At 58.5% G+C, this 14,844-nt stretch overlaps 5 protein-coding genes across 5 annotated transcripts; 3 read left to right on the top strand and 2 right to left on the bottom strand.

The window, feature by feature from the left end:
* Positions 1-92: 92 nt before the first annotated feature.
* Positions 93-956, top strand: PSEUBRA_005800 (uncharacterized protein; the record flags this gene model as incomplete). The annotated part of the gene is made up of 1 exon (XM_059465612.1): positions 93-956. The coding sequence occupies one exon, from the start codon at positions 93-95 to the stop codon at positions 954-956; it is 864 nt and encodes a 287-aa protein (XP_059321675.1).
* Positions 957-1,109: 153 nt separating this feature from the next.
* PSEUBRA_005799 (Velvet factor) lies at positions 1,110-2,645 on the bottom strand (the record flags this gene model as incomplete). Its single annotated transcript, XM_016439185.1, has 1 exon — positions 1,110-2,645. The coding sequence occupies one exon, from the start codon at positions 2,643-2,645 to the stop codon at positions 1,110-1,112; it is 1,536 nt and encodes a 511-aa protein (XP_016289985.1).
* Positions 2,646-5,554: 2,909 nt separating this feature from the next.
* Positions 5,555-6,505, bottom strand: PSEUBRA_005798 (uncharacterized protein; the record flags this gene model as incomplete). Its single annotated transcript, XM_016439188.1, has 1 exon — positions 5,555-6,505. The coding sequence occupies one exon, from the start codon at positions 6,503-6,505 to the stop codon at positions 5,555-5,557; it is 951 nt and encodes a 316-aa protein (XP_016289984.1).
* Positions 6,506-7,142: 637 nt separating this feature from the next.
* On the top strand, positions 7,143-11,351 carry PSEUBRA_005797 (Lethal giant larvae (Lgl)-like, C-terminal domain protein; the record flags this gene model as incomplete). The annotated part of the gene is made up of 1 exon (XM_059465611.1): positions 7,143-11,351. The coding sequence occupies one exon, from the start codon at positions 7,143-7,145 to the stop codon at positions 11,349-11,351; it is 4,209 nt and encodes a 1,402-aa protein (XP_059320349.1).
* Positions 11,352-12,259: 908 nt separating this feature from the next.
* On the top strand, positions 12,260-14,626 carry PSEUBRA_005796 (SPX, N-terminal; the record flags this gene model as incomplete). The annotated part of the gene is made up of 1 exon (XM_059465610.1): positions 12,260-14,626. One exon carries the CDS (start codon positions 12,260-12,262, stop codon positions 14,624-14,626), a length of 2,367 nt encoding a protein of 788 aa, XP_059321674.1.
* Between the last annotated feature and the right edge of the window lie 218 nt (positions 14,627-14,844).

The following is a 14,844-nucleotide window of genomic DNA, read 5'->3' as shown; positions in this document are numbered from 1 at the left end:
GGAGTCAACATGCTTCGACATCCACGCTGGCCAAACCGGCTCCTGCTGAGTCTCGCAAGAGGCAGATCGCACATCCACCGACCTATATCAACATGCCTAGCTTCAAGCGACTACCGACGGCCAGTGCTGGCATTGATGCGTCGAATGCAGCAGCTGAGAAGGACACAAGCACGACCGGTGGGAGCATCGAGCGAGTCGGTGCCTCGTCAAGCTCCGTAGAGCGTCCGCACGCGACAACGTCGAAGGCGACGAGGACCAGCAACGCAGCACCTCCACGCACCGTCTCGAGCACGGCAAAGCGCCGATCCTCACTCTCGATGGTGTCGGGCAGGGCATTGCCATTGATCCGCCCCCGTCGCGCCTTCACCGCAGCCATCTCGCGCCGCGGATCATACTGCCACCGCGCGCCGGCCGGATACGCCTTCTCAGGCCCGACAGACGACTCGCTCAGCTTGCAACGACAACGGCGCTTCGTCGTACCGCCCGGCGTCACGCGCGTGAGCTACAAGGACTTTCCCACCCTCGACCTGCCCCTGGAGCGCGGGATGCATTCTCACCCAACCGGCTGCGTCGAGTGCCGCAATCGCAACCTGCACTGCACGTTTGGCGCCGGCATCAGACCGAACGGCAAAACGAGGGACCCGCAAAACGGCAGGTGCGACTGGTGCGTCTTCGGCTCCAAAAAATGCGTCGGCAATGGATACAAGGGCAATACGGTCGAGCAGAAGGGTGCACACGAGACCCTCGCCGAGTTGCTTGGTAGAGTGGAAGCGCAGATCGACGGATGCCTTAGGGCGGGCGAGAGGGATGAGTCGATGATGGGTGAGGCGAGCAGGATCATGGGTAGGATTGCGAGTGTTAACCTGAAGTTGGGGCGGTTGGAGGGATTGTTGAGGGAAGTGAAGAGGTCTGCGATGCGAGAGGGGAAGGTGCGGGTGGGGTCGAGGGGGAGTTGATGGATGGATCGCGAATTCCGTTTGGCGACACCGCTTTGTTCATGTTTCAGTGCTCTGAACGGCTAGTCTATTCATGATGCTCATCGTTCGGTCTGTGCACATTCATGTCTGTGAAGCTGCAAGGGATATATTGAATGTCTAAGAATACAGTGTCTAATACGCAGACGGCCGTCTAGCCTGAGGGGTGTAGAGGCTCGAAATTGGGGGTAGTGTGGGTCTACCCTCACCGGAACCCGAACTCGTTGCTGAAGCAGGTGATCCGTTTCGCTGGGATGGGTTGTTCATTTTGCCCTGCAGACCGAGGCCCATCGCGGCCGAGGTGGAGACGAACGGCGTGTCGGTTGTCGAACTCGTCGGTGTCGACGCGAGGCGCTCGGCACTCGACGTGGTGGTGACGGAGGAGGAGGAGGAGGAGCGGAACTCGAGTGCGGGTCGCTCGGAGGGGGAGAGTGTGCGGTTGTCGAACAGGGAGGGGTGGGGTGGAAGCGGGGAGGGGGTGGAGTAGATGCGCTGAGGAGGAGCGAGACGTGTGAGGGAGGGCAGTTGGGGTGGTTTTGCTGCGAAGGTCGGGGAGAGCCTTTGGCCCTGCGCGCGAAGAGGAGGGAGCATCTCGCCATATCCACCCTCGCGTTCGCTCGACCCGGGGCGCTGCGCTATCGGCCTAATCATCTCCCGAGGCCCCGGGTACTCGCCACCTGCATAACTCTGTCTCCTCCCCTGACTCGCCCGTTCGTCTCCGTAGTAGAAATCTTCCGGAGACTTGCGCTTCTTCGGGTTCGCCTTGTCGTTCGCCTTGCGCAACTTGTACTTCATCCCCCGATCCACCAGCGCGTCCATCAAGGCACTACTCGCACCCAACCCAGGGTGCTTCCTTCGCTCCTGCACCTCGAATGCGTCGCTGTAGACGCTGGCGATCTTGAACACCCTCGCTCCGACACGATCGAACAGATCGAACCTCAGCCGGTACACGCCGCGATTGCGCACACCGAGCTCCTTGAAGACGAAAAAGCTCTGATCCTCGCGCGTGTCGATGCGCGAGTTGAAGGGCGATTGCAGGGTGTCTCCTACGAGAGGCTCGATACGGCGTGCATCAGGGAGACACTCTTCGGTGGGTGCATCGCCGCGGACTAGTTGGGCGCGGATGAACACTTCGGGGAGGGAAAGCAGCTGTTCGTCACCAGAACGGTCGATGAGGAGCTCGCAGACGGGTGGGGGGTCGATGGGGACCGAGCGAGCGGTGCGGAGGGACATTTGGCTGTTGCCAATGGCCAGACCACGACGCGGTTGTTGACGGATGACGAGAGAGAAGCGCGGGTCGGAGCGTCGACGATCGTTGTACTGGCCCAGGGCGTGGGAGACGGAGGGAAGGACGAGCCATTCTGATCGGGAAGGCAGACCAGGGGTGGGTGCCGGCGCAGCAACGGGTTCGGGACGAGGTCGGTAGCTCACCGCCTGGCGGGAGGGGCCAGGCACGTCGACGGGGGGAGAGCGCGACGACGAGGCGTAGGCCCACTCGGCATCGCGTGGTGCAGCGCGCTGCTGCGAGGGTGCCGGATAGTACGGCTGCTGGTGAGTTGGATACTGCGGATAGGCGTAGGACGACTCATAGCCGCGAGGTGCGGGGTAGGAAGGAGGACGAGCAGAGATGCGAAGCTGGCTACCTCTGTCGTAGTACCGATCATCATCCATCGGAAGGGCGTGCGACCAGCTAGACAGCTGGTGCGAAGAGAGGATGGCGGTAATGGTGAAACTAGGTCGCTGCGATGCGACCTGCTGCGTCGATGGTGGTGGTGATTTGCGAAGCAATGTAGCAATGTATCAAGTGTCGATCAAGAAGAGATGACGAGAGCTGAGGACGCTGGTGCTAACTGTTCGAGAGATGAAGGGTGGTGGTGGTGATGTAAAGAGAAGTGATGGTACCAAAGATGGTTGACAGGATGTGGGGAGGAGGCGAACAAGACAGCCCACCAAGCAGTCCATGAAGAGCAGAGACGATCACGGTACCCTTAGACGTTGCACATTTGCAGAGTAGCGGTAAAGGGTACACAATGAAAAGCGGCGAATGGATGAAAGGCCGCAGAATGTTTGGTCTTGTGGTAGAAGGCCATGGGGTATGGAACGGTCCCCGGATGAGGCAGTCTAGTGTGGATGTGTACCGCGAGAGAGAAGGATCCGATCGAGCAGGAGCATCGTGGAAGTCAAAGGAGGAGCAGACAAAGGGAGCGCTGGCAAGAGGCAGAGGGTGATGCGGAGGCGGGAAGGGCAACAAGGTTGGCAGAGGCGGGCAGAGCGGAGTCCGCCCACATGAGAGACGCCGCAGAGGCCGGGAGGATCCAGGCCCTGGGCCCTGATAGACAATGGGGGAGGAGGCGAGAGAATGCGAGATTCAGGTGTGGTCAGCGTACCGTAGAATCGGAACGGGCGAGGTGAAGGAACAATGGATTGCATAAGGTCGAATCTCGATGCAAGGGCGGGAGCAGTGTGGTCGAACAACCGCTGGACTCGAATGGAAGCGAGGGGTAGGCGAGTCGAGAAGCGTCAAGCTACAAGAAAGGGCGGCAAAGCAGAGGACAAGGTTTTGTGGAAAGGGAAGGCGGAGATGATGGCGGCGAATCAAATTGGATCGAGCATGAACGTCAAGAGAGGCGCTTCTGGACGAGCGCACACCAGTCAGACAATGCTGAGTTGCATGGAGGAAAGGCGCCCTCGTGTCAAAAGAGAGTCAAGATTTCGGTTCGTGTTTGCACAGCGCTTTGAATGGCAAGCCGAGCTGCAAGCAGTGCGAGCAACAAAGACAGGCGTTGTGCTTGGTTCTCAGAAATCAGATGATTCTTCTTGTTTGACAGTTGATCAGCTCGCTTCGGTCGCCTTGTGCAGCTGCAAATCTCACTCACTCTCCGTCTGTCTTCTGGAAAACAAACATATAAAACTAATGGAAGCCCGTATGACGGCAAATGCAACGCACTGCAACGCGCAACCACTCAAAAATACACCATTTTTAGAACTGTGTTGGCGCGTGTCTCGCTGGCCTCTTATGGTTCAGCCCCATCATTGTCACGCGGAGAAAACAAGGCCCAGACCAAACATGGCTTTGGGTTTGAATAAGTCCGCTCCCGCTGCACACACAATGGACCACTCAGCCACGGCTCATGTGGCTGCTGCACAACCACAGTCGACCTTGATGTGTGGTGAGTTCGCCAGGCACGGCTGTCTTCCTGTCCTTCGATCGTCTTGCCAGAGGGACATTCTATCAATAGAAGATGGTCTCACGCAAGCCAGCCTCGATTGCAAGAACCGAGAATTGGTGTGTGGCCATATTCGATGACTTGATGCGTCGCTATCTTGGATCGGCTGACAGTCACGCGGTGGCATCACTGACCAATGCAAGCGGCCCCCAGGGACCACAAAGGGGCCTGGCCATGTGAGCACATGGCTGACAAGCCTCATGGGCCCAACCTTGGGTGCTTCCGTTCCCCGACGGCTTTCCGATGTCTTGCCAAATTCTTGGGACGCCGCCCCAATTCAACTTGATGCACCTCGAAAATCGCCAATTTCAAAACTGAGCTTGTGAATACACTTCGAAGTGATATAATTTGTTATTCTCGAAGCGGTCGGGTCCAGACCCTGTCTTTGACTTGCCGTTCGGCTGGGCCGAACATCACGGAGCCCGGATTCGAGTTCGGTTAGCGTTTGTGCATCTATGGTACCTTGACAAGGCGAGCAGAGCTTCGTCCCGCCTCGTCCTGTCTCGTGTTGCCGCTGGTCACAAACGAGCAAGCACATCGCGTACGTAGCAGGTGTAGCAATCGACGAGCAGTTCTATTGTCTGCGTCCGTCAAGCCACGGTACAAATGTAAACAGGCTCATTCATGTGCGCTCATCTCAGCCCACAAGCCGCTTTCGGCGCGTTACAGTACGAACAATGAAGCGCGCACAATCGTTTCGCACACTGCTGCTGCACCGCGCAGGACTGCGTTCTATCGTTGATTGGCCGACAACATCCGAGACTCAGCCTGATACTTTCGGCTGGAAATAGCGCGGCAAACCCGCCACAAAAGTGGTTTGCCCAGCGACTCGACCAGAGCCGGTCGCTGTCGGCATGGATAAAGGCTCTGTCATCAGAATCACGCGCTCAAAGCTGAGCTTTAATTTTACCGCGCAGAGCTGCGTCCGACTGCGTTGCGGGCTTTGAAGCCCGGTCCAGACTTTGCATCTCACCTCCCCGCGGTGACCCGTAGCGGCCATGTCCGTGCCGCGGCTTGATATGTCAAGCCTGTGTATGTATGTCTGCATGACGATGGTTGTACCGTGGCGCGAGCTGCGGTTGATCATGTCGTGATCCAATGCTGAGCTGGGCTTGTACCGTCCGATCTAGCATGTCTACCCCGCATCCGGCCAACTGCTGCGATGGAGCCCGATTCGCCCGATCGAGCGCAAGGACCTGGAGCCGAATCGGCCAAGCCGGTCGAGACTCTGCTTGAAGGTGAGTTTCCGTTCAAGCTCTTCTGCCTGTGATGCTGGTTGGGTGCTGAGAAGTCTGGGTCGCAAAAATGACTTGTTGGACTGTCACGCTGAGGCGTCCATTCGGCATGGATACCTTATGGCACAGCTCTGTGGCCGCGCAGAAAAGCAGAGACATCATCGGCACTCCAACAGCTCTGCTCCATCCGACGTCGATGCCTCTGCTCCAGCTGTGATCTCTTGATCTCGGCGCCATCCTCGTCATCATCGTCAGTGTCATCGTCTGACCCGTCTTCTTCGTCTTCATCGACATCGCCGTCGTCGGCGACAGGCAATCGTTCGCGGAGGTTGAGGACATTGCCCTCGTCGTCTGGAGCGTTGCGTAGATGGTACCATATCCTCAACGCTCGTAACGACAGATTATCATGTTGCGAGATATCGTCCTGAATACGGTCTAGCTGAGCACCGACATCGGCTTGATGATGGTCAAGCGTGGACGCATCGTAGCTCTCGATGAGGGCGCTTTCTTCCTTGAGGATGTCGGCCTCGGGCGCTGTTCGGAGAAGAGCTCCGAGAAAGTTGATGTTTTCGTCCGGAATGGGCAAGACTGGATGAGCTAGCAGAAGGGGCAGCGGATTGTTGCGGTCGTAAAAGCTGAGCTCCGGCAGCCCATCTGCTGTCGCCTTGACACCGTCTTCAGCAGCCATCCCACCTCCTCGCATGATGCCTCCAAAGAGCGTCGACGATTCGGACGCATCTGCGTACAAATTGGCATTCTCCGCCTCGGCTTCTAGCACCTTGTTGAAGGAAGCCAATTGCGACGGCAGAAAGTGGGGCGAAGCCGACAGGAGCGATGACGACAGCGAGTAGGCGTGCGAAAGCAGATTGGTGTATCGATGCAGCAGCGCGGGCCACTCATCCATGCCAGGCACCGTGGCAATCTCTTCCTTGAGTCCCACGATGGATGACAGGAGCGATTCGAATCTTTGCAGCAGAATCTGCAGATGCTCGGCGGGGATCTGCGCTCTCGGCAATGTCGGTGGACCCGCTATGGCTGCGGCAGCCTCGCCTGCTCGTTTAGACGCCATCCTTGCGAAGATTCGAATGCGTAGAGAGCCCACTGAGGTACCGAATGTGACACCCCGGTTTAGCCCTATCCGACCTTGGCGTGGTGCAGTCTTGCGGGTGCCCAGTCAGCTTGCTTTCGCTTCCCGTGATCAGCAGAGGGACATCGGCATGTGATGACTGCACAATGGCGACTCGGACGGTGCCGACACGAGATCGATCAGCCAGATGCCTGGGCAATCCGATCCTGCTGGATGTCGAGTGCTTTTTTGCTTGTTGAGCTTGTCGAGATAAGGTGATGGTGATGATGAAGATGGAGCATTGCGAGACCCTGGATTGAAATTTGCGCACAGATCCACTTCTTCGGCTTTGCTCCACAGGAAATCAAGCAAGATGACGGGCACAGTCAGCGTGTGACACTTTTTAAGACTCGCGCTCGCCTCGACGGCTAATCAAACGAGATTCTTGGCATGCTCGCAAGCTTCTTCCTTCATCTCCACATCCAACTCCATCCTGGTGGTAGAGACCGCGCTGCTGGCAGCTTGCAAGTGCTTCGTCTAGTTAAAACAAAGCGGGCAGCGTGACCACGACATCCTCGGTCGAGTCGGTCTTGATAGCAACTCGCGTCCGCTCCGGCTCGGCCGTTTCCACCTTCTCAAGATGGCCTCCTCATTCATCAAGTCGATTCGCGAACGCACGCCGCTCGCCGGTGCATCAAAAGTACCCGATCACCTCTACCACACCGACTGGTCTCGATCCCTCGCAAATGCGCAGCTCAGCAGCACTGGAAACTTCAGCGAGGGCATTCTAGCAGGCCTGGCCCTGCCTGGCGAGGTCACTGCTATGGCCTTTGACCCTGTACAGGGGTTCTTGGCTGTTGGCACCACGCTCGGCACCGTTCATCTCTTCGGATCTCCACCCGTTCAGGTCTCCTTCACCCTTCGCCCCTCACACAAAGTCAATCACCTCGCCTTCAAGTCGGATAAAGCCCTCTTGATATGCATCGATGAGAAGGACAACATCAGCATCTTCGACTTGTCACGACCCGATCCCCAGATCAGAGCCGCCCACGCTTCCTCCACCAACCAATACCGCACCACCACCGCTTCCACCGGTCATAGCATCACAGGCCCACCTCATCCTGACACACCACAAAGAGTCGGAGTTCACACCGTTCGAAACAAGGTCCTCTGCATCGAAGTTTCGTCCGCACACTCTCACATGTTTCTTGGTCTTCGCGATGGCACCGTCGATACCTACGACCTCGAGCGCATGTGTCCATCTCCCTATCGCGTTCCAAATCTTTGGTGGGAAGAAGAAGAAATTCTCCGCAATTCAGGCGTGCCGGACGCCCCCAATCGTCGTCATGTACCGCTCATCATCGACATCAAGACCAACCCGAAAGTTTTGAATCAGCTCCTCCTAGCGTACGAAGGCGGCGCAATCCTCCTCGACATTCGCGAGCGTGCGGTTCTCAAGACGTTTCAATTGCGACTTCTGCCAGGAACCCTTGGGTCTGGTGGCAACCCGGACCTCGTATGGACCGAACGCGCACCGCCTGCCACCTGCATCGCCTGGCGACCCGACGGAGAAGTCTTTGTAATGGGCCACGAAGACGGCTGCATCTCCTTCTGGCACATCCGTGATGATGACAAGCCAATCATGGTTCGAACGCTGGATAGCCTCGACGTCGAGAAGCCTGTATCGGATCCTACCCTCCTCGATACACATCAGCCTTCGAAGGAGCCCATCTTTAAGTTGGCATGGTCAGGGTTCCCCGAAAAGGGCTGGATGGACATGGCAAGCGCGACTGCTGCCAGCTGGCAATCGCAGCCGCGTCAAACCAACGCAAATGAACCGGTCAACGAGCCTGTCAAGGGTACGGTGCTCACAGTCTTGGGTGGCGCTAAGGCTGGTATCGATGCACCCGGTCTTTTCTGCGCCAACTTGCCGCCATACAGCAACTCTCTATCCGTCCTAGGCGGCGGTGCGGTCGAAGCGAACCACAAGCTACGCACAGCGCTCCACAATTCGCTCGTGCCCTCGTCAGAGGCTATATACCCCACTTCGAGCATCGTCGAAGACTTCATGTTGCTACCCAGGAGCAATCCGCACTACTCTGGTACCTACGATCCTTCCGCTGTCGTGTTGCTGCTTGCCGCAGATCCTGCGCTGCCCACTCTGCCGCCACCTGCTGCTGCACGAGGTCTCGCATGCTTTGCATTCCCGCCTCGATCCAAATCATCTGCATCGTTGCAGTATCCGACCTCACCAGTCCATCTACGGGGCCCATCCTTAGACAGCGCGCCGGATCTGGTATCTGCCCCTCCCAGTGCTCAGAAGGAGCTACATCTTCCCTTGCCACTGACGCTATCCGGTGGAGGTGCTGTCCTCGGCGCCAAGCTCGAGATGTTGACGCCTCACGCCTATCGAAAGCTGGTTGGGCTTCTGGATGTGACCGGCCAGAATCAAAAGCAAGAGCAGGCAGCCGGAGCCTCCACGCTGCGCTCCACCTTCGATGGCAACAAGCCTCCGCTCAAGCTGAAGGGCGGCAAAGCCTCGGCGAGCTTGTCTAACGAAGGCAGCGATGGCATCTCGGACGTGCTGCGATCATCCAAATTCCGCGTGTTGGTCACTTGGCACCTCGATGGGACCGTGCGCTTCTACGACGCAAGCCCGCACTTGTTGCTCATGGGCGACGTCGACGAGGAGGATGTGCGGCAGCAATCACCATTGCCGCGCATCTGGCTGCAGTCAAGTTTTCCGTCGCCTTTGCCTCACCTCACCTTCGATATCCGAAGTTTGTTGCAAAGCCCGTCGATGATGGGACACCCATCGTTCGATAGGGCGCGCGGCAGAGCCAAGGTGCTGGATGTCAGCTTTGCTGCCGAGGTGCTCGAGACCGCTGTAGTCTTGTCAACCGGACAAGTGCTCCACTATCGATTTGGGTTTGCTCAGTTCAGTGAGACAGAGGCGATCCAGGAGCAAGTCGACGAGTCGATGATGAAGCTAGAAGCTCAGCGGCCAGATCTTGCCATACCGCCGGTCAGGAGCCCGAGCAGTGCAACGAGGTCCTCGCACTCTCATGACTCGCGGCGCCCTGGATCCACAGCCGCTTCTTCCAGACTCAGCACGGACATGGCTCAGATCCTGAGGGATCTGAGCATCGACGATCCGCCATCAGCGCAACAGCCCACGATGAGCGCGCCCCCCTCGAACGGGGTGCCTCCCCCTCGCCCTCGCCGCGATCCGAACAGAGTCTGCATACGGGGCATGCCCGCATCTGGCACGGGCCCCGATCCCGCGCGCGCTGAACAGCCAATGCTCGCATCTCCGGCTCTCAACTCGACCTTTTCGCCACGTCAACCCAACAGTTCTGTGCCTTCAGCGGCAGGCGAGCATGACGAGATTGTGTTCTTGGCGCACCTCGCGGATCCAAGGTATGATGGATTCAAGCCCAGTCTGATGGTCGACCCGTTGCGAGGTGAGGTCTCTGCTTGCGCCTCGAGCGACATTGGCTTCATGGCGGTGGCGTGCGGGACAGCGTTGGCGGTGATGGATTTCCGCAGCACTGAACTGATCCTTAAAGAGGGCTTCGGTGGTGAGACGGAGTCTGCGCACGGGAAGCGCGACGAAGACAAGAGCATACGCAAGATCCTAGAGGCCGAGTCCAAAAGTCCGATCGTGCACCTCGCCTTCAGCGTCTGTCGCGTCAGCGATGACCCTAGTCTGGCCCCCCGTCTGATCGTGGTGCGAGCGGATGGACTGATTACAGCCTGGACGCTGCAGAAGACCCTCGATATGTGGCTCGTGGAGCGCACGAGCTCGCACAAGTGCGAGGAGCTCAGCAACGTGCGAGCGATTCGCATCCTCGATAACAACGGTCAAGCTCGTCAGGCCTTGCCGCACGATCTGCAGCAGGCTCTTCGGGAGCAAGAGTACGGGTCCATCGGATCGACGCCTGGATCTGCCATGCCGTCGGCCGACGTTTTGCTCGGCTTCACGGATCGACAAGTGACACTGCGCTACGGCGTGACTGGCCCTGTCGTTGCGCGCGCTGACATTGGAGAGCGTGTGCTGGGCTGCGGAGTCATCGAACGGGCAGGCGACAAGGTAGCCGCCGTTGTGACACCGACAAGCATTCGAATCTTCAGTCTGCCAAGGCTGGAGTCGATCATCCGGCTGCAGCGACATCACCGCGAGGTGGGCGAGTCGTCGGGCGGTCGACCCTCGGTGTCGTTCGGCCCGCAGGGAGACTTTGTCGAGGTGTGCAGCAGCCTGGATGTGCGCATGTGGACCATGTTCGCATCGCTGCGAAGACCAGGCTTGCCGAATCTGACGCTGTACGACCCTGTATCGAGTCAGGCCATGCCGGGGCATCCGAGTGCAGCCATGTCGGCAGCAGGCGTGGCCACCAGCATTGCGGGCTGGTTCGGTACCAAGACGACCGGCGTTCTTTCAGTCTCGGCTCATATGGATGCGGTGCTTGCGGGACCCAATCGTCCGGATGCGCCCAAGCTAGGCGATCCTCTGCCGCCACGCGATTACCGCCCAATGGCTGCAGTGCGGGTGCCTCGGGGGGAAGCCAATGCGCGAGGAACACCCGAGGAGACGCGCGCTGCGTTGCCGCCTCTAGCTTCGGCGCAGAGGGAAGCAAGCAAGGCCAAGCAGGTAGCTGCAACGACGGACTCAGCCTGGCAGACGGGGTACCAGAACATCGACCTGCTCAAGGCACGTGGCGCCATGATGAGTGGGATTGAAGACGGCCTCACTTCGCTGGAACGCGGCGCGAGCAATTTCCTCAAGAACACACGCGAGGCGGCGGTCAAGGGCGCGGCCAAGGATAAGATGAACAAGATGTTCTTCTGAAGCGGTACGTTCGCGCGCGCTTATAACTGCTGCTGTTGACGAGGATCGGAATGCAAATCGAGCTCGACTCAGACGACAGACTGTGCCTGGTCGATTGGACTGAACGGGCTGAGGAGGGGAGCAAAAGCATGCCAAGTGGAATTAAGCGAACCGGTGGATGGAACGTGGGCTGCTTGGAGCAGCGGTCGCTTAGGAAGATTAGCCGCAGTAGACACACGTCTTGGAAAACGTGCCATCAAAGATACCTTTTGCTTACAGCAAGAGCCGGATTTTGACTTGACTCTTGTGCCGCTCGCTCGCTTCTGAGGCAGTTGACCGTTTGACTCGCAGATCTGCATCTAAATCTGATTCCGACTTGGGTTCCGACGGCACGCTTGTTGCCCTATGAAAAAAGATTTTTTGGCTGCAGAGCTGCATGATGCTGATGCTCCTTCTCACCTGTCACATTTGCGGCTGTTAGAAAGCAGAGAAGTAGCTCGGCTGTGGGTCAGGCTGGACCCTCGATGTGTGGTAGCGTGGCCGCCTGACTGTGCCTTTTTCGCACCGTAAAAGTTGATTCGCCCACAAGCACCAACGGCACAACGCCACTTTCTTCGTGCCGAACAGTGAAGAACACAAATCGGCGGATGCACAATTGATTGCCGCTCACCCTGCACCCTTGCTTGCTGCAACTCGAACAATCGGCTCTCTCTCTCTCTCTCTTCACTTCCATCCCCTTTCCGACCATCACTATTCGACGCACGCATCCGAGACGAGCCTCGCTCGCTTTATAGCCCAAGGAACCGGAGGTCAACCTCGTCGCTTTTGCTTCATCCTTCTCGTCTCGGCGCACCCAGCCGCGACGCTGTCGTCCATTCACACAGCTGCAGTCCTCCTTCCGTTGACGCGCGCAGCGCACACTAGCCAAGATGAAGTTCGGCAAGACCTACATGGAGACCATGGCGGATCCCGCCTTCCCCGAAGAATGGAGGAACGGCGCTCTCGAATACAAGCACCTCAAGAAGCTCATCAACGGTGTCGTCGCCGAGCTCGAGTCCATCGGTCTCGGTGCGGACGTCCTTCGAGAGCTTCTCGTCCGCCCCGAAGACGAATCAGGATCTTCGTCTCACGACTCGCCCAGAGTCAAGACCAAGCCCCTTCCCGATCACACCGACGATCCCGAATCTGCCTTGGCGGACGAGTCCGGTGACAGCTCAGAGCAGGAAGATGCGGATGCCTCCTCCAAGAAGCTCACTCCAGCAGGAAAGTGGGTTAGCGACTTCTCTGTCGAGATGATTCGCCGAGGATCTTCGCCAGCAACCCGCCTCGGTGTCACGGACGGCCAAGAGTCGCAGGTCGCCGGGACCAACGAGGCCTCGGCGAGCACTTCCCAAGCGCCGCCAAAAGCGTCTGCCCTTCTGGCCGTGCCCACCTCACCGAAGCCGCGCAGTCTCAGTCAAGGCGTCCAAGAGCTCAACTCCTCTGTCGACAAGATGCAGCTGCAGTCCGAAGCACGCGGCCGCGCATCCTTCAGCTCAGGATCCCCTTCCAATTCTAGCCACTGGGCAGGCCTCGGTAGGAAGGATCTGGCTGCGATGGGTCTGAACAAGAGGACTTCTTCTGCGCATGCTGCAGACGCGAACGGCCATTTCCACGAGCCAAGCCCAGGCACTCATGACTGGAGCGCCAGTAAGTGGAGGGAAGAGGCCAAGCTGGATTGGGATCCTAGCTCGGGCCCCGCCAAGAACGGACGCTCGACCCTCTCGCCGCCTGCACGCTCGCAAAAGGAAAGGAGCGCCAGTCCAGCCAAGCATCGATGGGTGGAAGGCAAGTTTGGTCGTCGTGCGCGTGCCGAGTACGAGCTCGGCGGAACACCAGATCATCCAGTACCTCGCATCCGTCTCTTCGTCGAGTCACCACTCCCCTCCGATGACGAGGAAGAAGAAGACGATCATGCTACGAATGGCGATGGCGGCAGCATCTCGGACGACAACAGCAGTCAGAAGAGTCTCGAAGAGAAGATTATCGAGCTGCCTGCCTCGACCACCAGACGCTTCTCCTCCATCCCAGAAGACGGTCCCGAAGGCGAGACTCGAGAGCAAAAGGCGCAACGTCAAAGCGAGATCCGTCGCAGACGAGGCACACGATCTCGCGAAGTCGTCATCCCACTCACCGCAGACACGCAGTTCCTCGATACGCTGACGCACGCGCTGCAGAACCTCTCCAACATCCAGTCCCACCAGCGTGACAACTTTGTGGTCGAGACCGAGTCGCTCTGCTCAGCCATCGCTCGCGCATCCAGTCCGTTCGCATCTAAAAACGACCTCTACGTGTGGAGGGAGATCTTCGGGCTTTGGGTCGACATGCAGGTATTTGAAAGTCAACGCGAAAAGGACCGCGGCGAGCTAAGCATCGACGAAAGCGAGGCTCGACTGAAGCGATTTGCGGTCGAGCTTGCCAAGCGCGGCTGGATCCACGATCCCAACGCGCCTGCGGCTTCGACCAAAAAGGGACGGTTGGTCAAGCTCAAGCTCGGTTCAGGACCGAGTAGCCAGGGTCTCAACAACCAGGCGAGCGCCGCGGCGATCGAGGATTTCCTGCGCCTCAACTTTGCGCTGCTCGACGTGAAGAAGTTCCAGCGAGTGAATGTCGAGGCCGCGCGCAAGATCCTCAAGAAGCACGACAAGCGGACGGCGTTGACGGCGAGCAACGATCTGCGCGCGTTCATGGCGCAGCAGGAAGCGGCGAGGCGGGCGATGGGCATCAACCCGGTCGGCAGTGGCGGTGTGATCAGCCTCCCCGCATCGGCGTTCCAACACGCAACAGACGTGTCGAACGCCAACTCGACGGCACTCGTCTCCTCTGCCGCCCATCCTTCCTTGGCTGCTTTACTGCCTTCTGCGACGACGGGGATCCTGTCCGAATCGCTGCCGCACATCCTCCTCTCGCTGGTCACCACCACGCTCCTTCCCATCCTCCCCGCCGTCGACGACTACAGCTGCGCCATCTGCACCTCGGTCGCCTGGCGACCCGTCAAGCTCGACTGCTCGCACCTCTTTTGCCTCAGATGCCTCGTCAAGCTCCAGCGCCAGGGCAAGGACGATTGCCCCCTCTGCAGAGCCCCCGGTGCCGTCAAGACCGCCGATCGAAGGAATATGGACGAGGAGTCGGACAAGTATCTGCAAACGTGGTTCCCGCGCGAGGTCAAGGAGAAGAGCAAGGACAACGAGAAGGAGCGCAGGAAGGAGGATCTCGAGGCCATGGGGTTGCGCGAGAAGGAGTGTGTGATTCAGTGAAGCGATTCGTTTTTTGGCTTGTCATCTGTTGTATCAATACATACCCGGCTGTATCAGTCTTTTGGCGTCATCGCCTAGCGTGCTGTACCCGTTTGCCGTGCATTGAGTGTGTCCTTCATTGCTTGCAACGCAGACGCAAGAGCGGTGAGGCTAGCACTGCTGCAAATCGTGAAATATATATTCACATAAAGAGCTGTGTTCTATCTGCGGCCATAGAA

Source organism: Kalmanozyma brasiliensis (assembly GCF_000497045.1).
Source record: "Kalmanozyma brasiliensis GHG001 unplaced genomic scaffold PSEUBRA_SCAF7, whole genome shotgun sequence".
Taxonomy (NCBI): domain Eukaryota; kingdom Fungi; phylum Basidiomycota; class Ustilaginomycetes; order Ustilaginales; genus Kalmanozyma; species Kalmanozyma brasiliensis.
The sequence above is the reverse complement of the archived record's forward strand: the minus strand, read 5'-3'. Positions and strand labels throughout refer to the sequence as shown.